Source organism: Macrobrachium nipponense, chromosome 14, assembly GCF_015104395.2.
Source record: "Macrobrachium nipponense isolate FS-2020 chromosome 14, ASM1510439v2, whole genome shotgun sequence".
NCBI lineage: Eukaryota > Metazoa > Arthropoda > Malacostraca > Decapoda > Palaemonidae > Macrobrachium > Macrobrachium nipponense.
The window spans coordinates 5,890,081-5,914,096 of record NC_087207.1 but is presented as its reverse complement, the minus strand read 5'-3'; the positions used below and the strand labels follow the sequence as shown (position 1 = coordinate 5,914,096).

The following is a 24,016-nucleotide window of genomic DNA, read 5'->3' as shown; positions in this document are numbered from 1 at the left end:
TTACTTGTGGGCGAATTCTGACTTTTGGGCGAATTCAAAATTGTGGGAGAATTCTGACTTTTGGGTGAGTTCGGACTTGTGGGCAAATTCTGACTTTTGTGCGAATATGGACTTGTGGGCGAATTCTGACTTTTGGATCGAATTCGGAATTGTGGGGGAATTTCGAATTGTGGGCGAATTCTGACATGGGCGAATTCGGAATTGTGGGCGAATTCTTATGTGTGGGCAATCCGGAGTTGTGGGGGAATTCGAAATTGTGGGCAAATTCTTACTTGTGGGCGAATTCGGAATTGTGGGCGAATTCTGACTTGTGGGCAAATTCGGAATTGTGGTGGAATTCGGAATTGTGGGCGAATTCTTGCTTGTGGGCGAATTCTGACTCTTGGGCGAATTCGAAATTGTGGGCGAATTCGGACTTGTGGGTGAATTCTGACTTGTGGGCGAATTCGGACTTTTGGGCGAATTCTGACATGGGCGAAATATTACTTGTGAGCGAATTTTGACTTGTGGGCGAATTCGGAATTGCGGGCGAATCGGAGTTGTGGGCGAATTCGGACTTATGGGTGAATTCTGACTTCTTGGCGAATTCGGAATTGTGGGCGAATTCGGAATAGTGGGCGAATTCGGGCTTGTGAGCAAATTCGGAATTGTGGGTGAATTCGGAATTGTGGGTGAATTCTGACTTGTGGGCGAATTCGGACTTGTGGGCGAATTCGGACTTGTGGGCGAATTCGGAATTGTGGGCGAATTCGTACTTGTGGGCGAATTCTTACTTGTGGGCGAATTCTGACTTGTGGGGTGAATTCGAACTTGTTTAATTTAAAAAACCTCACAGTAGCATGAGTTTTGAAATGGAGAAACAAATCCACAGTTATGTACATATATGTACATCAATTTAAAGATTAATCTGTATATAAAACTTTCGGGAATCTGTTTGAATCCTCTTTTTCCTTAAATATATATAAATTTACATAACCGAGGATTTTTTTCTCAATTATTATTATTATTATTATTATTATTATTATTATTATTATTATTATTATTATTATTATTAGGAAGGAGGCCTTCTCTGAGGGCAGTAGCATTGAATACAATAGCTGTTTCAACGGCATTTAATTTATATAGAATCTTCTCAATTCTTCTTATTATCTTTTTCTCGTCAGCATGTAGCTGGTGTATTAAGTTTCCTAAGGACATGTAAAGATTTTCATTTGTCTTAGGTTTATTCCTCTAACGTGTCGACAGCGCACAGGCAGTCATCTATGAGAGTTTACAGTACAGTGAATTAAGATACGTTTTACAAGTATTTATAGCATGCAAGGTCGTGTACAATCGGTGGGCGGGTCGGTGGGAACGGATTTTAATTGGTCGTTGGATGGAAACGAAATCTCCCCCTGAGGCGTTCAGACCTACGTAGTTTGGACGGGGTTATTAGCGTCGGTTGGGTGTTGGTTGGGGTACCCACCTCTTGGGCGGCAGGCTGTACAATTGATATATCTTCCGCTCGTTCTCTCCCGCTTTCTCTCTCTACTTCTTCCGCTCTTTCTCTCTCTCTTGCTCTCTCTCTTTCTCTTTCTGCAAGTTCCTCTCTCTCTCTCTCTCTCTCTCTCTCTCGTTCGCTCCTTCTCACGCTCTCTCTTTCTCTCTCTGCCTGCTCCTCTCTCTCTCTTTCTCTTTCTCTCTCTGTTTGCTCCTCTCTCTCTCTCTCTTTCTCTTTTTCTCTCTCTCTCTCTCTCTCTGTCTCAGACAGGTATAAAAGATCGGTGGTAGATGCCTTCGTCCGCCGCGCCCTTACACACTGTTCCACATGGAGAGAAACCACCAGGGAGATCGAAAGGTCTACACAAGTTCTCATTAATAATAACTTTTCAAACCGTATGGTCGAACGCCAAACGAGGGACTCCATAAATAAATGGCACCAAGAAAGAACGACCGTAACTAACGACCAAAGTGGAGCTATAAAAATATTTTATAAAAATCATATGCACCACAAATATTTGGAAGATGAAAAGGCTATAAGGAAAATAATCAGTGAAAATGTCTCCCCCACTACAAAAAGTGATAAAATTAGCCTCATAATTTATTACAAAAGCATGAAAACCAGCCAGCTGCTTCTTAGAAACAACCCGGCGCCCCCAGAAACGTCTTTGAAGAGGAGTGTCATCTACGAATTCACATGCTCGGTGGATGGATGCCACCATTCTTATATCGGGATGACCACTACCAGACTCTCCAAAGCTGGGGTCTCTCGTGTCATCTTCAAGAAGGGGCCATTTTCATTCACTATAGGGAAAAACACAACAGGAGACCAGAAAGAGCTGAGCTTATAAAGAACATAGAAATTATTGACCATGCACCGGACCGAAAACGCCTACGTTATCTTGAAGCATTACATATATTAGAGAAAAAAACCGACTATCAACACGGTAAAAGAAACAGAGTTTCTCCCCACCATCATAAGAAGAAATGGCGCAAGAAACCAACCGACTACGTATACCGCCACGAGAGAGAGAGAAGAGATCGAGGGGGGAAGACAGAAGAGAGATAGAGAGAGAGAGAGAGAGAGAAAACAGAGAGAGAGAGAGAGAGAGAGAGAGAGAGAAAGAGAGAGCAGGAGCAGAGAGAGAAAGAGAGAGAGAGAGGAGCAGGCAGAGAGAGAAAGAGAGAGCGTGAGAAGGAGCGAACGAGAGAGAGAGAGAGAGAGAGAGAGAGAACTTTGCAGAAAGAGAAAGAGAGAGAGCAAGAGAGAGAGAAGAGCGGAGGAAGTAGTAGAGAGAGCGGGAGAGAACGAGCGGAAGATATATCAATTGTACAGCCTGCCGCCCAAGAGGTGGGTACCCCAACCAACACCCAACCGACGCTAATAACCCCGTCCAAACTACGTAGGTCTGAACGCCTCAGGGGGAGATTTCGTTTCCATTCAACGACCAATTAAAATCCGTTCCCACCGACCCGCCCACCGATTGTACACGACCTTGCATGCTATAAATACTTGTAAAACGTATCTTAATTCACTGTACTGTAAACTCTCATAGATGACTGCCTGTGCGCTGTCGACACGTTAGAGGAATAAACCTAAGACAAATGAAAATCTTTACATGTCCTTAGGAAACTTAATACACCAGCTACATGCTGACGAGAAAAAGATAATAAGAAGAATTGAGAAGATTCTATATAAATTAAATGCCGTTGAAACAGCTATTGTATTATTATTATTATTATTATTATTATTATTATTATTATTATTATTATTATTATTATTGGCCAATGGTGGGGACATAAGTTCACATTAATTATAGAAGGGTGGTTCAACAGCAATGGAGAAATTTATTTAAAGTCAGTTGTAAAAACAGGCCATTGTCAATATGAATGATTAATCTCTCGGTGTCTGCAATGAATAGCACTTCATTTCAACGCTGCAAAACAACTGAGCTTTTGACAAAGTTCTCATTAGTCAAAACGTTGTATTTGAATGTCAAAAATGTAATTGATTTGGATGATAATGAGAGCCATCGTATTTTACAGAGTCCACGTCACCTTGAACTGATTTTATTTTCTTATTCCACAGGGAGCGAACGAGTATGAGTGTCCACAGCGACTCAAATTAAAAACTATAATTTAATTTAACCGCATATTTTTGCGTTGCTCCCTTTTGGCCCACTTTTCTACCTCTTTGAATTGGAATCGCCTCCACATCAAAGCAGACAAAATAGGCAATAACCAAAACAGAGGTCGATATTGCAAAAATAAAAAAAAAATAAAAATTAAAATAAAACTTAAACTTTAATATGATGGTAGTGTGGACCTCCTTACAACCTCGGAAAATCCCCCCCCCCCCCCCCCCCCCCCCCCCCCCCCCCCCCCCCCCACACACACACACACACATATATATATATATATTATATATATATATATATATATATATATATATATATATATATATATATATATATATATATATCAAAATAGAATTCAAAAAGGGATCATGTGGTCGTATGACTGAGTTTGTTAATTAATTTGGGAGGGAGGAAGTAATTAATAACTAGTCAAGAATGCTGTGTAAAAACTACATATAGAGCTTTAACAACCATTCCCTGGCAGGCGACAACAAGCGAACTCGCTAAAAACAAGTTGAAAATATGCCAAAGTTTCTTCGGTGTAATCGAGTTTATATACAGCGTACAATGCTGCCCGAGCCGCGGCCCATTAAACTTTCAGCCATGCCCAGGTGGTGGCCTGTGCAGTTGGGCATCTATAAACGCTGCCAGACTTACGATTATTGCCCACATTTAACTTGAATAACATAAAGCTACTCAGGCTAGAGGGCTGCAATTTATTACGTTTGATGATTGGGGGGTGGATGATTAATATACCAATTTGCAGCCCTCTAGGCTCGGTAGGTTTTTTTTTCTTTTACAGAAAACTAAAATAGCAGTGATGGCGAATAGTGATGGTAAAGTGAATGCAGTAAACGTAATAAAGGACGTCGTGTTAACTACATAGAAATTATATAAAGTATAGCCTAACAGACGTTGCTGGCTACGTACCTTAGATATTTTTTCTGCCTATAATACACACATACACGAACATAAGCTGGAAATACGGATACCGATGTATCTAAGACCAAAAACATGAGGTATGATTTTCTTATTTTGTTGCCAAGTTAAATATTTTTTGTTTTTTTTTCTTTACTCGTTCAAAAAAAAAACCGCTGAACTGCCACGCTGCTGATAACATTTTCTTTAATTTCTTCCCGTTCCTCCAGCGCCTTTTATTATCTCTAGATGGGTTTTCGAAAAAAAGCATTCGGTGCATCGACAGAAATTCGGGATCAAACACTGTAGAGAAAAAAAAATCCCATTAACGGTCCGCTCTGATCACTATCGTCGCCTCGGTTCCTTTTGGGGGATTCCGATCTAACCTCATAGCGGAAGCTTTTGTGGATTTAAGCTGTAATCCGGCTGTACCAGTTAAGGGATTTGAGCCTTTTTAAAGGAACGAGCTAAAATTTTAACTTTCTTACCAGATTAATGTCTATGGTAGTACATTAACAATGAAATTAAAGGATCAGTCATCCCTTCTCAAGACAGGGAAACATCTCACTGTTGAAAACAAGGAATTGTATTTTAAAATATTATACAGAGACAACGAGAAAAAAATGAAAATCTGTCATGAAGAAGAGAATCAGACAAGAAACTTGGTCTCTTCTTGATCCCTTGCTCTCCGGAGCCTTCTTCAAGCATCTCACGTCTTTCATCTTTTTGATTTCTTATAATTCGACTTTTATTTGAAAGTAGTCATTATATGTGTTTTCGTTATTTTTATTTTTTTCTTACATGACCAGTAATTATCTTGATCTTTATTCAAATTCTCTCCAATTCTGGAGAATTTTCATACCTACTTCTTAGAGGACTTCCTGTATTTTATTGGGTATATTTTTTCTTAAACTTCTTATTTATTTATTTACTTATTTATTTTTGCATTCATCCTGCTTTTGGCAGTAACCGTTCTTTACCTAATAAATCACGTAAGCTGGGCCAGCTGGCAACGACTTAACAGGAGGCTATTATTCCCCTCAAGAATAAAAACGCCAAAGAAAGTTGAAGCGTCATGTCGTGCTTATTTCTGTATCCTCAATTGAAGACTCATTCAGGCAGACGTCCTTCGACTGACAAGACAGATCACATCATCAGATGTCTGACATCACCATAATTGCAAGAAATTTGATTTTTGGTACCTTCCAGTCGTTACTTCTTAATCATGGACAAGAAAAAAAATTAACCTCACCATTTTAAGTAAAAGTATAAATAAAGCCATTAGATTATTTCATCAAAGACAGCGACTGCCTGAATGTTAAATGACAATGATTTTTAATAAGTGTTTATAAGATATGAAAAGAGTAAAATATACACTATTTTATCTTTTGTAAGCAAAGTCCCTGAACTGGCGTTAAAAAAAGACCTCTAATTTTAAGAAACGAATATAACAATGAAATCTCCTAGTAAATAGAATGACTTTTGTCCGAGACGAAGATTGAAAAGTAATCATTATACAAATCCAATAGACTGAAGTAAACGAAAATCCTTAAAGATTTTCTATCCTTCTCGGTAGTCAATCGGTAGGCATCATCCCTACAGGATTAATATATTGCTCTATTAATCCTGCTTCCCTACGGGCAAGAAGTACGGCTATTTCTTAGCGAAACGCCTGTTATTAATCACATTGTTGAAGGAGGTATTCGACTGCGCTTGATTAACTCGTCTGACAGCTCCAGTTTCCGAAATGAGGCCGAGGAGGATATTATAATATTATAATAGTTTCTCTGAGTCTCCCGTTCGCTCTAGGGATGAACGAATATCCGTCAGCATTAATGAGGCGTCATGCTCTGTAAACATGAGATCTTAATTGCCTGGTTGAGGAACGAACTTGGAATCGATCTTATTCATTATTCAAGGGGAGCAAAATTATGGCAACCACTGGGAGGGGGTGGGGTTAGACAGGACTGTCCAGTAAAGATTGACTGATTGATTTACGACTGCTAAAACTGGCGCCACACCATCATGGTTATTGACGTCGTCATAAAACTGAATGCGTAACTAAAATCATAAATAAATTTAAACAGCGCAAATAGCGAGAAAAGTGATGGACTCCTGAGGAGGCAGGATGCAACCCGGAACCCACCACTATAAAAACCACCCAGTCGAATAGGATGCCTGTCATAGACACCCCATTCTTTTTCCTAAGAGTTATTTCTTGTATAAGAAGGTGATCTGTCTTAATGAAGTGTCACTAAATTACACGTAGAGACGACTAATTAAACGTTAACCAAGATAACCAAGCGTTGTATTTGCGATATACTTATCGTGAGGATACAACCCAAAGACTAGACAATATTACAATACCAATTGTACCAAATGCAATTTTGGGAATGCAGTCAAAATAATACAAAGAACAAGAGTTGCACGTCTGAACTCTAGAGGAGCCATGATTATGAACTGAAACCTGTTTTTTTTTTTTTTTTTTTTTTTTTTTTCAAGCAACGACTCAATAACCAAATCCGCGTTGTTAAAAAAGAAAGAAAGGAAAATACTTTTGAAACAAGCCGGCCATACATAACCAAAACAATAATGGACACAAATCTGAAATGTTGAAACAAACGCGGAAGAATTCCAGCTGGGGAACAACGTATGTTCGCAAGTTTCTAAATTTACCATAGATTGTATAATCATTTTCGCATTATGCAAAGGGGAAAATGAAAAAAAAAGGAAAATATGCCAATAAAGACAACAGGTATAAAGGTAATAGTTTTTTTTCTAATCTAACATTCTAAATTTACCACACATTATATAACAATTTTCACATTAACCAAAGGGGAAAATTTAAAACAATGCAAATAATGACGATAAAAGAAAACTGGTATAAAGGTAATGAACGCTTTTTTTTTAATCTAGCGTTCTATAAAACACCAACTAACCAGATCACGTATACTTGAAAGACTATTTCGCACAGAAAACCTGCGCTTTCGAAAATGCAACTTAGTCCAGTCCAGTAAAGTGGATAACCTCACGCAAAGCTCTGACAAATAGTCCGCTGCATTTAAAACTACAAGATCACAAAAACTGACAGCTCAAAAACTTAATAGCTTACCATGTTTAGGAGGATCTCAAATTGGCAATCTTGAAACAAGAAAGCGTTGATTGTCATTAGCACTTCATCGAACAGTTAAACCGATGCAGATACTTTCCACTTCCCAGCCTTAACATAATAACGTCAGTGTTGTTGTTTTTTTTTTTTTCTTCACAGAAATGAAAGGTCATTTACCAACGCCGAATGCGGAGATAGCACCACAAAGAAAGACTGAACGCGATAGTTGCAAGTTACTGCTTAACCTCCCTATAGGTCTTGTTATTGAGCGGCCAAGGACACCGGACAAAGAAAAACTCCACCATCTGCTATATGCGCATTCACCCTCACGTGGAATTTATAGCAGATGGCAGCTATACAATACTAGACACCTACAGAATTTCTTAGATTTTCAGGGAAACACATTCATATATATATCTCCAATGTAGCACGAGGAACATGTACTTGAGAATATCCTTAAAGCCACGGTAGAAAGGTAAGTGAAACAGGGAATTGGAACAAGCTCTTTCGCAGTATATTCTATATTTTCAAGTTCACACAGTGTGAACTTGAACATGTAGAATCCATACTACAAAAGTAATTGTTCCAAGTCCCAGTTTCGCTTACCTATCTACCGTGAATTTAAGGATATATATATATATGTGTGTGTGTGTGTGTGTGTGTGTGTATTTTTACACACATATATATACACTATATATATACATATAAATCCACCGTTAAATTCTTATTAGTATGACTATTTCAGTTTAATCCCTTTTTTAAGAATTCATAGCAGGCAAAATTTGGACTTAACCTTAATATATAGTCGAATCATTTTGAGAGTTAGATACCTAATCCTTTCCTCCATATGTTATGCTCTGGAAATTAATGAGAGAACACTTTTTTTCTTTCTAAACGTGTTAACGAAAACTCACTGAGATTTATACCTGATATGCTCAATTCTTACTCTTCCCAATGACATTTTTCTCTGCACTTCTGAATGCCTAATTAATTCTGTACCTCAAAATGTTTTACCGATTGTATGACAGTGACAGAGTTTGGTTTTTCAAGAAGAGCAACCATTTATTCTTATTTTTATTTTTTTTTATAAAGGGTCAAATAGAAGCAGTCTGTAGGGACATGCCCGCCATATCAAATCTGCTCTTCTTTAGATCACCTGACAGCTATGTGCCAGCTGTCACTGAATGTCTCTGACCCTAATGGCACTTCGAAAATAATAGATATACAAAAAAAGGCCATGGAAAGCGGACGGGGAATTTTGTGAATAGAAGTTCACTGTGAGCTTTATCCCGCAAACGTCAAACGTGTGACTTTATAGGGACCTATATTTAGAATTTCTCATAGACACATAGGCACACTCACTCTTATAAACATGAAGACCTGCACACACTTCAGAGTCAATTGATCTATATAGATAATTTAAAACTCCACTTTCAGATGACTTTGGATATTTAAAAACGCCACTTTCAGATGACTTTGGATATTTAAAAACTCCACTTTCGTACGACTTTGCTTAGGCAACCACATACGTATTAAACAAATTGTCTCATTTATTTCGTAATGGGTATTGCTAGACCTCTAATGGCTTCGAAATGTTTTTCAGTATTTCTGTTGCCATTCCATTAGCTTCCCAAAGAGACATCTCATCTATCAACACATAGGAAGAAGACCTTTGAACTTGGGAAAACTGTCTTTCGTAATATTACACTGACGTATAATCCTTATAAAAGACGAAGGCAGAAGAAGCTAAAAGTTAAGTATATCTTAGTTTTACCAGACCACTGAGCTGATTAACAGCTCTCCTAGGGCTGACCAGAAGGATTAGGTGTTTTTAAGTGGCTAGGAACCAATTAGTCACCTAGCAACGGGACCTACAGCTTATTGTGGGATCCGAACCACATTACATCGAGAAATGAATTTCTGTCACCAGAAATAAATGCCTCTGATTCCGCATTCGCTGAGCCAAGAATCGAACTTCGGACCACCGGATTGGTGGTAGGCGAGCGCAAAAACCACTAGTCCAACGAGGGACTAGGCAGAAGTAGCATTTTTTAATCTTCACGCAACATAAAATGAAGGAAATTTTCCGGCCCAGGTGCCTCCCACCCGGGATCAGGGGACTTACTGTCGTCCTTATTCTGTGAGATTACCTGACGAAGGGAGAAGTGAGTCACAAGAGAATTTCCAAAGTCAAAGGTAAAGGAATCTCGAGATAGTTTAAACGTCCAGTTGGCCAATATTTCATAGGGAAATGGAATTCTTATTAAACTTCTCTCAGAAAAATTCATATCATAAAGATATAGTCCGTAGAATCATTAGTAAATTATTAACCAAATTTCTCCCACCACCTACAGCTAATTTTGATGTTCCAAAGAAACTGTGTTTTGCTTCTGCCCCGTATGTGTCTGATACAAAGTTCTCACTTAGACTTGCAAAAATCATTTAAAAGGAAATTCCATGTCTTGAAATTCCATGTCTTCGACTTAAACTTATTTCGAATAATCCTTGTAAAGTACGTTCATTATTTTAATTTCAAAGATCGCTTGCAGTCCTTCATGAGATAGAATGTCGTTTATAAATTCGCATACCCTGGATGTCCGGGCTCTTACATTGGAGCGACTTGAAGGTTACTGCAAGTGAGATATTGCAGACATAAGGGTTTTAGCTTTCGTACAGGTCAAAGAATTAAGCAACCAGAATTTTCCAATATCAGAAATCATGCGGCAGTTTGTAAAATAGAGATCTTGAAGCAGCACTTCTCCATAATTGGCTATACGAAGGACCGAGATCAAACCACCTTAGAGTTATTACTCATAAAAAAGGCTAGCTCCTTCACGAAACAATAACACCTCGGCTTCATCTTTGTATCTGGCATTGTTTTCGTCTTGACTGGAACCTCAGTTTTTGTCATTCCCTCTTCTTTTCTTACCTTAGATGGTTGGTGTTTTAGTAGTCTCTCTCTTGTTTATTTTACTGTCTTTTTAGAAAATAATAAAGCTTTTTTACTGTTTTCTTTAATGTCAATTTTAATCTTTGATGAATTCCTTTTATGTATTAATATAACGTAATTGCTTTTCATTTCTTCACAGACTGATGATGCACCGGGTTTTGTGTGCGAAACGTTTTTTTTAATATAAATCATGGCCTGTTGCTTGAGATTGTATCATGGAACTTCCTGAAATCTTTGTGTGTGTGTATATATATATATATATATATATATATATATATATATATATATATATATATATATATATATGCTTAAAAAATCACAGTAGATGCACGTGACTTCATAAATAAGCGAATACCACGGAAAATGAATAGTCAGGATTCCTGACTATCATTTCCCGTGGTATTCGCTTATATATGTATAGATATATATATATATATATATATATATATATATATATATATATATATATATATTTTATATATGATATATATATATAGTATATATATAGTATATATTTATATATATATATTATATGGTTACAACGTGCTTCTGGTAAAAACGTCCTGTGACAAGAAAATAAAAAACTCAATTTGTACAGGGATTAAAATAAATTGCCCTTTCTCTCTTTGTTCATCTTTATACCTGAGAGGTTAAAAAAAAAAAAAAAAAAAAAAAAAAAAAAAAAAAAAAAAGAGGAAAGAAGGGATATCTGTGCCCATAAGCGGACCCTTTTTTCAATTAAGCAAATGGAGAGAAGGTGCCCAGGTGAGCGGAAGTGGAGGGTCATTTATTAGAGGACTTCTTCTTCCTGTTTCAGTAATAGCTTATGAGACTTATTTTTTCATTGGGGACTTTCTTTCTTCTTGTGATCATCGATTGTTTATAAAATGCCCTTCATTTAGTGGAGTACGTTTCCCGATGATTGGGTCGTTAAAAATAATTGTGGGTGAACAGTATTTTTTCATTATTCTCTCAGTTTCTCAGGAAGTGCCATTCCTAAATCTCTCTCTCTCTCAAAATAAAAAAAAGACTTCTATATACATGTGTGAAGGGTTTAATTATGTGGACGTGTACCACACTGGGAAAATACTGTTAAATACACGGACACAGAAATATATATATATATATATATATATATATATATATATATATATATATATATATATATATATATATATCGATATGTATATATATATACGATATATATAATATATATATATATATATATATATATATATATATATCTATATATATATCTATATATATATATATATATATATATATATATATATATATATATATATATATATATATATGTATATATATATAACACTTATCAAAAGCAGTCGTTATCATACCGTAATATCTTCCAAGAACCATTGAAGGGTAACTGAAAACATTATTCAAAAAACAAAAAAGTCTTTCTCCTTTACGTATTTCAGGACCATCAAATGTAACCATTCCTTTGGGTTTAGCCGTTGAAGATTTATTGTCATGAAGTGACTGGGGCGTTAATTAAACTAAATCCTTTATCAACATTTAACGCATAGCTTCTTTTATTTAATAAGTGAACAAGCAAGTATCGAACTGAATCCTTTCAGAAACTAACCCTAGTCAAAACAGCCTTTGTTACAATTTTATTGTTAAAATTTGTAACATTTATTAAAATATATATAACCTGCTTATCTTTTTTATCTTACTGGAAAGTTCTAAGAAGCGTTAAATAAAGTCTTAATTCAAACTTCTTGCTGGTCATTTTCTTTCCATTTAACGATTCATTTTCTTTTCTTTTAACGATTAGTTTTCTTCCCTTTTAATGGTTTATTTTCTTCCCTTTTAATGATTAATTTTCTTTCCATTTAGCGATTCATTTTCTTTCCTTTTAACGATTCATTTTATTTCCATTTAACGATTCATTTTCTTTCCATACAACCATTCATTTTCTTCCCCTTTGACGATTAGTTTCTTTTCCATTCAACGATTCATTTTCATTCCTTTTAATGATTCATTTTCTTTCCATTCAACTATTCATTTTCTTTCCTTTCAATGATTTTTTTTCTTTCCATTTACTTATATATTCATTTTCTCTCCTTTCAGCGATTCAAGTTATTTCTATTTAAAGATTCATTTTCTCTCCATTTAATGATTCATTTTTGACGATTTGTTTTCTTTCCATTTCATAACTCATTTTCTTTCCTTTTAACCATTCATTTTCTTTCCATGCGTCATGTAGTAGTGTTTTGATAAATCAGGAAAGCAAATTTGTTTGTATACAGAAGCCGTTCTCCTCCAGCGCTGACTCTTCCAGTTGATTATGCAAGGAAAACATTGCAGGTTAATTCGCTGGAAATTAAAACTGCCCCGCGCGGGATTTGGGAGCAGAGATTGCAGAGCATATTTCATGCCTGCAAATGCTACATAAGCCTACAAGAGAAATGAAAGTCAGGTCACCAACGATTACAAAATGAAAGGACTAAAGAAACGTGCAATATGGTCTATTGCATTAGAGCGCTCGGCGTGCATACGTATTTTGTATTATGTTTGAGTTTAATAATAAAAAGACACTCGAATTGTCTCTCGTTTTCTTAAAACGCAGCCATTTTCTCCGGCGTTTTCTCCACTGTTCTTTATTAATTTTCAAGAACAGGATTTTTTCTTGTTCGAGGTAAAAGGAACATCTGAGTTTATGTTGTGGTCCTTCTCTGTGCTCGTGTTCCTGATACTGTGAAAGCCATTTATTGAATAAACGACTGTGAAGTATGAAAGATATATATTGACAGTGCTGAACTAAATAGTTGAGTGAGTGACCGTGTATGCGAGAGAGAGAGAGAGAGATGAGAGAGAGAGAGAGAGAGAGAGAGAGAGAGAGGGGTGGGGGGGTGGGGGGGGGGGGGGGGGGGGGGGGGTGGGGGGGGGGGGGGGGGGTGATCTACATTATGACAATTTCCTCCTAATTCCCTCTTTCACAAAGCATTTCGAACAGCAAGCATAAATTGTCTTCATAAATACAGTAGTTTTGTCTTCAAGCGTCTGATGCTTATTGGTAATGCAATTTATAGTTCATGCGATACTGGCCCAGTCTGTCATTATCCTCAGGTCATTTTTTTGTGTCAACGAACGTAATGAAATGTCCTATCTATTTTTTTTATTTCTTTGGTTCTGTAGGTTTTTGTTCAAAATTGCTTTTCTTTATTCTTCAGTGGCCCCCTTTACCTAGAAAATTTATTAAAAAAGGAAATAAATTCATTCGAAGAAAGATAAAAATGCCGTTTACCGTTACCGTCTAACTCAGTAATCTATACCGATGGAAATTATTTCCTCTCTTAGCATTCATACATATTTAGGAGGGCACATTAGTAGAAAGGTTACGATTACATGATCCTAAGTTCATCGGTCGTAACTTTGGTATGTGTCTAACTTGAATACAACTGTAATTGAAAATGAGGTAAAACATGAAATTAAGAAATGTATTTAAAGGAAGAAATAGACTTCAAAAGTCTGCCAAACTTAATTGAATGCTAATGGACTCCTCATCTTTTTCTGTAGCAACTCCCGGAAATGAGATCAGAAGAATCCTTCCAGAATAAAAAGGATTTTTCTACTGTCTCGTTCAGTGGAAATAAAAGTCCCTTTGTCCCTGAAGGAGTCTGCTTATATCCTTTATTGCAACAGGAAAAAACCTGTTCTTAATGGAAGATTTTGTAGGAATGTTGAGCGAATCCTTAATTGTATTTGAAGACGTCGTTTAAGACTGTCTCTGATTAAAAGAGGCGAATAGAAGAACTCCCCCCAGAACAATATTTCTAAAAGATTTGCGGTTCCGAATCTGCTTGGTTTAGGGACCCTTAAACCTCGGATGCCCTTCCTTATAGGGTCCCCTAAAAGGAAGGGCATCAGAGGTGAGGAGGAAAGAGCAAATATCCTGGACTTCCAGACAAAAGTGAGAGAAGTCATTTGTATTCGACAGACTCAAGACAAACTTCCATCCAGCTCCCCGTCATGAGGTTGATATACTGAGATGCCTTTCGCTTTCGGTTCTGACCAGGAGCGATGAAAATCCCAAGGCAGGAAGGACTTCAAGGACAAAGGTCGGTGGACAGATGGCTATCGTGAGATCTTTCTTTGCGAAACTTTACGGGAGAGTTTACCGAAATATTCAGATCTTTGGGTTATTTCATGAATGCTCCAGAGAAAGATTTTACGTACGTAAGTATTTCAATTCTTTATATCATATAACGGATATTATCAAATGATCTAAGATTAGTTTTAACTATTGATGGCGAAGGAGTCGGGGCATTAAGGAAAATTCAAATTAATTTACGCAGGAAATTAATTTGCATAACTTTACATTAATTTTCCTGTATTTTCAAAAATGTAAGCGCTAATGTTTTCATTTTTCCCAGTAGATCGTGCAGATTGTGAGAAAGGCAGGAGACAGACAAACCTTGTTTTTGATTAAGCTGGCCTTATGCCAGTACGGGTTCTGCTCATAGCGCAACCCGAAGGGCAGATAAACGATAAAAAATTATGATAAGATTCTTCCCCTTTAGTTTTCTTGAAAATGTTGATTTATTACATTATGCGAAAACTGAGTCTTCGACAGTTAAATGTTAAAGGAGTAAAACATCAAGAAGTTCTGTCTTTCTGAATACCAATGAAGTTTTTCTGTGACAGCCACAAATGTAAAATTTTTTTGAGTTTGAAACGCAGATACTCTCTCTCTCTCTCTCCATGTGTGTGCGTCTGTCTGTGGTAAAGATTGGAGAAAAGTAGACAAGGAAAATCTAAATGCAAACTTCGGCGTGTCGTACATCTAAAAATCAAACACCTGGCAAATTATTCACGTGACTACCACTCCACTACATTACACAGTCGCATTCTTTTACACTCAATAACAAAGGAGCAAGTTTCTGTTTCAGACCTAACATCAAATTTCCGAATTGTCACGTTCATTCTTTCTCGCGCTCCCATAACCATACAAGAGAGTAAGGCGTATATAATAATAGACTGTGATTACGATAATGCAGGGTATGGAACAAGTCATGAAAGGCGCGAGGAACTGAACTGATGACATAGAGCAATCCGACGAATGGAAGAGCAGTGATATCTGAATAGTGGCAGGCAATGTGCCTCTCTTTTGTCGACTCAAAGGGCTTTGTAAGCGGATGTAAGGGACATTTTTCTTGAAAGAGACCGGTACCTGGAAGGAAAATTCTTTTATTCTAAATTATATGGACATTTCAGGAGGTCAGAGACCAAGGACGCCATTATGTGCGTTATAGACGCTTTTAGAAAAATCATATTACGAGCTGCTCTATGAGCAGGAGCCCGTGCCTGCATAAGACGAGCTCAATAAAAAACAACAATGGTAGAATCATTGTACGAATGAGATTAATATCATATTTGTCTAATATTAATTTTCTGGTTTATTTCTAAGTCACCAATGCTGGAATTTGATTCTGGAAATATATCTTGGCATCAGGATGTACACTTTCTTTATGGTTCCCGTATGGTTATTATAAATATGCCGCGCATACCTCGCAAAAATGGCTTTTACCCTCAGTGCAGTAATACCAGAAACTTTATTCGCAAATATGAAACCAGACGCACTTCATGCTATAGAAAAGGAAGATGAATAACAGTAACAATAACAATAATAATGAACGGAAAACTAACAAGCAAACTGAAATCCTCCCGATACTACAATAAAAGGTTAAGGCGCACATGGGAAACCAAGCAATCTATATACCACTGCAAACCATGTAGCACCTCTTTAACTTGTAACTATTCTCAGATTCCTATGAATTGATCAATAGGATTAAGCGAATCCTTAACCCCAATGCATCTTGAGACGAAATGATGTCTTAAGAGCCGCCTTAGGTAAGGCCAGTAATGCCTTTATATGGTTCTTTCCCCTTCCCCCGCTAAAGGAATCTAGGCTCTCTGACTTCTACAGATAGAGCTCATTCTTTCGATGCCTTTTAAGCCACCTTAATGTCGTCTTCTGCAGAGCTTCAACAAAACCTGCCGACTAATTTTTGTTCCGTTTATGGCCACCTTAGTTTTGGGTGTCTTATCTAATCCATAGTCCTATGTCTGTCTGTTGGTCTGCCTCTCCATCTTTCTTCAGTTGTCATAATTTTCCGTCCTTCAAAATAAAAAAATATATAAAAATGAAATAAAAAAATAAAAACAGACATACCAACAGTTTCTGAAGTTCATTTACTAACTATCTTGGTTTACTAAGGTATTACTCTTCTTTTTTCTCCCATTCTATTTTAAATGCTATCTCTCTCTCTCTCTCTCTCTCTCTCTCTCTCTCTCTCTCTCTCTCTCTCTATATATATATATATATATATATATATATATATATATATATATATATATATATATATATATATATATATATATAAGATATATATATATATGAGTGTGTGTGTGTGTTTTTCATTTCACCATTCCCAATCAGCACAGAACCATCCGTCTTTTGTCTGACTTCGTTGCCGATTTCCTTCATCATCTTCTTCTTCTTCTTCTTATTATTATTATTATTATTATTATTATTATTATTTATATTTATATTGCTCATTGCTATTACAAGTCTTGCTGTAGAGGGAGCAAAGCGAGCGGTTGCCAGCGATTACAAATCAGGAATGCGTATTATTCTTTGAGCGGTTTCTCCTATACTTTATCAGATCCTTTATTTTTCTGCCGTGTGTCTTCCCAGCGTCAAACCTATTTGTTGCTCCGCCTTCCAGATTTAATTCAATTTTCACCCCCTAATTTCTCTCCAAATCTCATTTGTTTCTCCAGGATACGCGACTTGCTAAAGTTGAAGAATCTGTGACCCGTTAACTTGTGTCTTCTGGTATGCAGGTTAAAATTAAAAGTTGCATAAATAAGCTTGCATGTGCAGCAACGGGCATCTTAACATCATGGAACTTTCGCATGAAAAAATGTCCATTAAGCATTATACCTTTTTATCTTCGCTACGTAAACAGTTTTGATTGAATTTGGAAGCGAATTAATGCACTCAAAAATGTAAATCAGAAGAGTAAAAAATTGTTGAATTTTGCTACGCTTTGCATGATTCAGCAACTCGAAACTGGTAGGAGTAAAATTCAGTTTTGTCCGCAAAATTAGTATGAGTTTTGGATCTCACAGCAAAAAGGAATTTTAACGCAGATCTAAAAAATTTCCACCCGAAGGAAATGATTCGTAAGCATAAGGATCAAATATCTATCTATCTATCTATCTATCTATCTATGTATATATATATATATATAAATAAATGTAATATATATATGTATAAAATATATGTATATATATATATGTGTGTGTGTGTGTGCGTGTGTAATTGTTAATGGTATGTACTGTATTATATATTATATCATATATAATTATATATATATATTATACTATAATATATATATATATATATATAATATAATATACCTGTATCTATTATTATCATCATTATATCTGAATATCCTGATTTTATATTTATATTATATTATATAATTATAAATATCAATATATATAAATATCAAATATATATTATAGTTATATCTATATATAGTACTCTCGTATCTGAACCTATGATGTGACATAATATAATAGTGAAGTAGTTTGTATGTATGGTGATATTGTAGCTATTATAAATCCGAACCGGGCTTTGACCGATCTCTGGAAGGAAAGATTTGGCACGTGGCCATCCATTTTTTCCCCTTAAATGTTCCAGTAACTTCAATTTCCTTTGGTCGAAAATTCTCGAGACTATCCTACGTCAAAATTCCTTTTTTGCTGTGAGATCCAAAACTCATACTGAATTTTGCGGACAAAAACTAGGATTTTGTATTCCCACCAAACTTCGAGTTTGCGTAATCATGCAAAGGCTCCGTAGCGAGATTTCAACAATATTTTCTTAACTCTTCTCGATTTGATATTTTAGATGGCTTTCTTTCGCTTCCTAAGATTCAATCAAAACGGTTGTTAAACAGCAAGGAAGGATCAAAAAATATAGATCGCGTTAATGGACATTTTTCAATGCGGAAAGTTCCACGATGTTAAGATGCCCGTTTGCTTGCACATGCAAGAGCTTATTTATTGCAACTTTTAATTTCAATCCTGCATGCCAGGAAAACACCAAAGTTAACGGGTCAACAGCAATCGTTTCAACTTTAGCAAGGTTGCGTTATGCTGGAGAAAACAAATGGAATTTTGGATTTGTGAAATTGAGCTTTAGGGGGGAAAATTTGAACTTAAATGCAGGAGGGCTCGGAGCTACAAATAAGGTTTTCTGAGGCTGGGAAGGACACACGACTGGCGAAACATAACATGGCTCTAACTCAAGTATAGGAAAGAAGGGACAGACCAAAGAACAATACTCATTACCTGACTTCTTGTAATCGCTGGCAAACCGCTTCCATTTTTGCTCTCCTCGAAAGTGTCCATGAAAAACTTCTAACAGCAAGACCTTGTAGGAAACTAAGAGCAATCATCATAATAATAATAAATAATAATAATAATAAGTAATAATAATAAGAAGAAGGAAGAAGAAAAGGAAGAAGGAAGCAAGAAGAAGGAAGAAGGAAATCGGGCTACGAAGATCAGAAAAAAAGGCCGGTTGGTTCCGCGTGCGCTGATGGGAATGCTTGAAACGAAACACTGCAGAAACTAGTTCTGGCCAAGCGTCCTCGGAATGTCTATATGCTCACCAGCAATGCAAAAAACAATAACATCCTACAAAACATATAATATAATACTATATATATATTAATATTATATACTATTTATATATATACATATATATCTATATTATATATTATCTATATAGATATATATATGCACATAGAACTAACATACCACAGGAAAACATGGTAGGCATAAATCCAAGCGCGCGCTTTACTATTGACATTAGTCAAGGAAACGAATGAAACATTACAGTTGGAAAGGAAAGTTATCAGGTCAACAAAAACAAAAAAAAAAAAAAATAAAAAAAAATCAAGAATATCCAGGATGGTTAAGTTGGTAAAAACGGTAAAAACAAAATCCAAATAGATAATCCAGGATTGTCAGTCGGATATCCCACACGGCGTCCACAACACATAATAGATAACATATAGATAGCAGTTCCTACTACGATACGACTCTAGCTCTACCTTGACCTATACTATATGTGTTTGTGTTATATTATATATATATATCAATAATATATATATCTATATATCTCATATATAGATTATATATAATATATCTAATATATAATGCTATGTAGCTTTCAGGGTCCTCTGTTAACACGGAGTTGGACTTTGGCTCCTTGTCAAAGCATTCGGATGTAGGCTGAAGGTTGACAATTTATGTATTTTATTTTACAACCACACCACCAAATTTTGTCAGGCATTATCAAACAACCTAAACCCGACTAGTTTTTAAGTTTTTATAGAGTAAAAAATGATCTTAGCCGACCGCCACATGGGCCAACTGATTACGAGCCCAATAGTCCCGAAAAATCAAGACATTCATTACGTAAAGCAATGTAAACAAACAAACCTTTTGACTAAATAGTTGCCCCTACCATCCACCAGGACAGGAAATTGCCAATCGGCTTTGAAACCAAAGAAGACCTTGAAATGAATGGCGGAACGATCACGGATAGGATGGGTGGGGTGGGGTATCAAGCCGCTTACGCGTGGTAATATCTAACTACTGTAGCGTAGTGTGGCCGCACCAGGATAGCAGTAATATACATGAATTAAACACTGCTGGGATCCTTGAGGCTCATTTTAGCATACTTTTCTTACAACACTAGCTCGAGAAATTCCGTTTTTTATAGCCAGAAGTTAAATTTTCTCAAATCCAAAACAATGCCCATGGTATCCATTCAGTGTTATCCTGAATTGCAAATTGTTTTTAAAATGAGATAAAATTGATTGAATAATTTACTATACCTGTTAAGATTTTTATTTTAGTTAAATTAAAATGGGTTTTTTGACCTTTTCGGTTGGTCAAAAGTCAAAGTTGACCGATCGCAGTTTTTTTCTGTATACTTATCGTACTTTATATGCAAATTTTTCAAAAATGGATTCAAATGCTACAACCTTCCAATATTTTTTGTTTGTTATTATTGTTAGCCATATTTTTGTTTTTGCGCACATTTGTCCATATATAAAAAACTATAAAATAAGCGTAATATGAAACAGGCCCAAACACATATTAGGAGAATGGTGACCATACGCGTTTCGGATATTTTTCCTGGCCGAGAATCGGCGCGCGGACGGAATAAAAACAATATTTTTTTCAAATATTCACCATTAAATCGAGATAGTTGTTGCTAGAGACTTGCAATATCGTTTTAAAGTGAAGGCGTAAATGATTGGAATATTTACTTAGACTGTAAGTTAATTTGCTTTACCCCCCAAAAAAAAAAATATTTTATAATCTATATCTATATATACTATATATATATAATCTATATATATATATAATATATATATATACTATATATAATATATTATCCTACATATTATATTATATTATATATCTATATTATAATCTATAATATATATCTAGTCTATGTATTTATAATTATAATATATATAGTATAATATTATACTATATTAATATTATTATAAATAAATCATATATATTCTAATTTTTTTTATCTTATCCTAATTATAATATCATCTCTCATATCTATAATACTATACTTCTATATATATATATCTATATACTAATATATATATATATATCTATAATTTTTTTTTGTTTTTCTACGGTCAAAATGATAATATCATTTACATTCTTCGATTACTGGTACCAATACCATCAAACTAAAACAACGGAATGACAAGGTTGACCACCCTTCTCTTTTCGCATACAATGAAATTTGTCTTATTATTTTTTTTATTTTTCTAATGCACACCATTCAGATATATTAAAAAAATTGTAATAAATCTTTAAAACTAAATTAATAATATAAAACTGCAGAATTGACTCCCACTTCGTAATTCCTGACCTCTTCGTTCTATTCTTGTTTCCTCCCCTCTCCTCCATTGAAGAGTCTTGCATTTTTTTCTTTTTTCCACTCGACATGACGAGGTTACAGGTGGATAGGAGGGGAGGACGCAGCGCCCGCCCTTACTGCTCGATGGGACCCTGGCGGCCCCGTGGCGGCCCCTCCGCTGTCGGTTTAGGGGGTGGCGGCGTCTCCAACTACATGACCTTAGGTGGTGGTACTTTCGGTCACACTCCCCTATCCTGGCAAAGCGAGCAACTTTTGCAGGAGAAAGACAGAAAGAACCGGGTGTACTCTCCTTCTTGCCATTCTATTGGACCTCCCGCACCGTTTACTTGCCTTCGCCTGCCCTTCTAAGGCCGGTTCCAGTATGTGTTCCCTGGCTGCAGCCGGGACACGCCAATGGGTCCACTACCCAACTGAGAAGCGGTGATGGCGGGGCCTGGCCGGCAATGCCGTAAGGAGGGGCGGTCGTTCAGCAGGGGGGTGGTGGGGGCGGGGGGGGCGGCAGACAGGGGTGCGTGCGTCAGCATCGGAGGCCGGTGTGTAGGGGCGGCAGGCAGGGAGGGGCGGTCGTCAGCAGGGGCGGCTCGTCAGGCCAGGGGGGCGGTGGGACAGCGGGGGCGGGGTCCGTCAGCAGGGGCGTCGAATCAGCAGGGGCCGGCTGGCATGCCAGGGGCCGGCGGCAGGTGTCGAGCGCAAGTTGGGGCCCTCCTATTCTGCCCTTTCCTCTACGGGGCAGGTATCTGTCAGCTCAGGGGCAGGGGGTCAGTTTATGGAAAGTGGGCCACCTCAATCGGGTGATCGAAAGTTGATGGGAGGGCATTCCCGGCGGTCTAAGCCTCTTAGGAAACTGTATTGGGCTGGGTCACCTCGTGAAGAATTGTCACCGCGGTACCCACCAAGTACGAGTAATGTAGGGCATTTTTGGGCGGGCCAACATGGAAGGATGTTATTTTTTGAGGAGCTTTCTGTGTCCCCCACCTTCTGGTTGCTCCTGGCGAAGGGATAGTACTGGATGAGCCTGATCAAAGAGAGCTCAACTCCTCCCATGTGCCATGTTGTAGTGCCCAATGACAGTAGGCCTCTCGGTACTAAATCCTCCCAAACACAAACCCGGGTCAGGGCCCCTGTCGAACGTGTCTTTCTTCCGCTTGTATCGATCTCCTTCTTGGATTGGGTTCCATGAACTCGTTCAGTAATCATGGGGGCGGTCCGAAGTCGGACACCCACTTTCCAAACAGGATGGACGAAGACAGCGCCCTTCCGCCGCCACTTGTGGATCTCCTCCTTTGCCTAGGTGTTTGCGGAATGGAGCTAGCGACCTCTTGAGGGACATTCAATACAGTTCCATGGGCCAAGGGATACCGAGTTTATAATAATTATCCATAAAACAGGTGAACTATCCCTGGTTGACGGAAAACCGTCCCACAAGTTTTTGAATACAGTGTCACGCAGCGCTGGAGAAGACCCCGGTATACACGATGAAAAGTCCACAACGTATTCCATGTTGGCCTTCGGCCTCGGTTAATGGAAAGAACAAGAATTTTCACACCAATATTTCTTTGGCTTCTTGGGGTTGGGGTTTATCAACTTTTTTATACTAAGAGCACGTCCTTTAGTAACGCAATCATCCCCTCATCCAAAGAACAGGTTCTTTTCCAGGTGAATCACGGATTACTACATACATACACCGCTCACGGATTAATAATTCCAAACACTGTACCGCACTCAAAATGAGGCGATCAGCTGTTATTTCCGGGGTCATGGCCCTTCGGTTGAAGGCGTTAGAAGAAGTACCTGTCCATCGCCAGGAAATTATCACGGAACCGGCCATAACGCCATGGCAACTTCGGCATACATAAAAAATGAATTTTTCCTCCAATCCAAATTGCCTGTACGTCGACAGCAGGTGTCAAAAATAAAAAAAATAATGTTGGGAGCCCCAAAAAATGATGCCATGTCTAAATAGGTTGCCAACCCCGGCCAAGTCTACGGAAAACAAGGTCGTCTTCATCTCATACGGCAGTTACCATTAGCGTAGGTCCCCACCGTGTCCTCGTGTACCAGGTATTCCAGCAATTAATTCCCCGCTGTCAGGAAAAGCTGGATGAACCCCAAAACAGTCCAGGGGTAACTGGTACGGTCATCCCAGGGGGGTTTGCTAGTGAAGGGGTGCAATGTTAGGGAGGGGTGGGGTGGTGTCCCTCCAGTACCAACCCCTCGTTCCACTCCTCCGACGAGAACCGGGACCTTCACCTTGGCCTGGCGCGATGACCTGCCGACCTTCTAACGTGCCCGTTGCGCGCGCACGGCGCACGGGTGCGGCACGATGGCACACTACCCCCCCCCGTTGGCCCATCACCCTCACTTAGCCCTCCCGTCCACTTTCTGTATCGTCCGCT

General features: G+C 37.6%; 1 protein-coding gene across 1 annotated transcript; it reads right to left on the bottom strand.

Moving 5' to 3' along the window:
• LOC135226028 (sporozoite surface protein 2-like) lies at window positions 1-21,688 on the bottom strand. Its single transcript, XM_064265504.1, has 2 exons — window positions 21,612-21,688; window positions 1-790 (listed from the first exon to the last, which is right to left on the bottom strand). Exons 1-2 carry the CDS (start codon window positions 21,686-21,688, stop codon window positions 1-3), a joined length of 867 nt encoding a protein of 288 aa, XP_064121574.1.
• Between the last annotated feature and the right edge of the window lie 2,328 nt (window positions 21,689-24,016).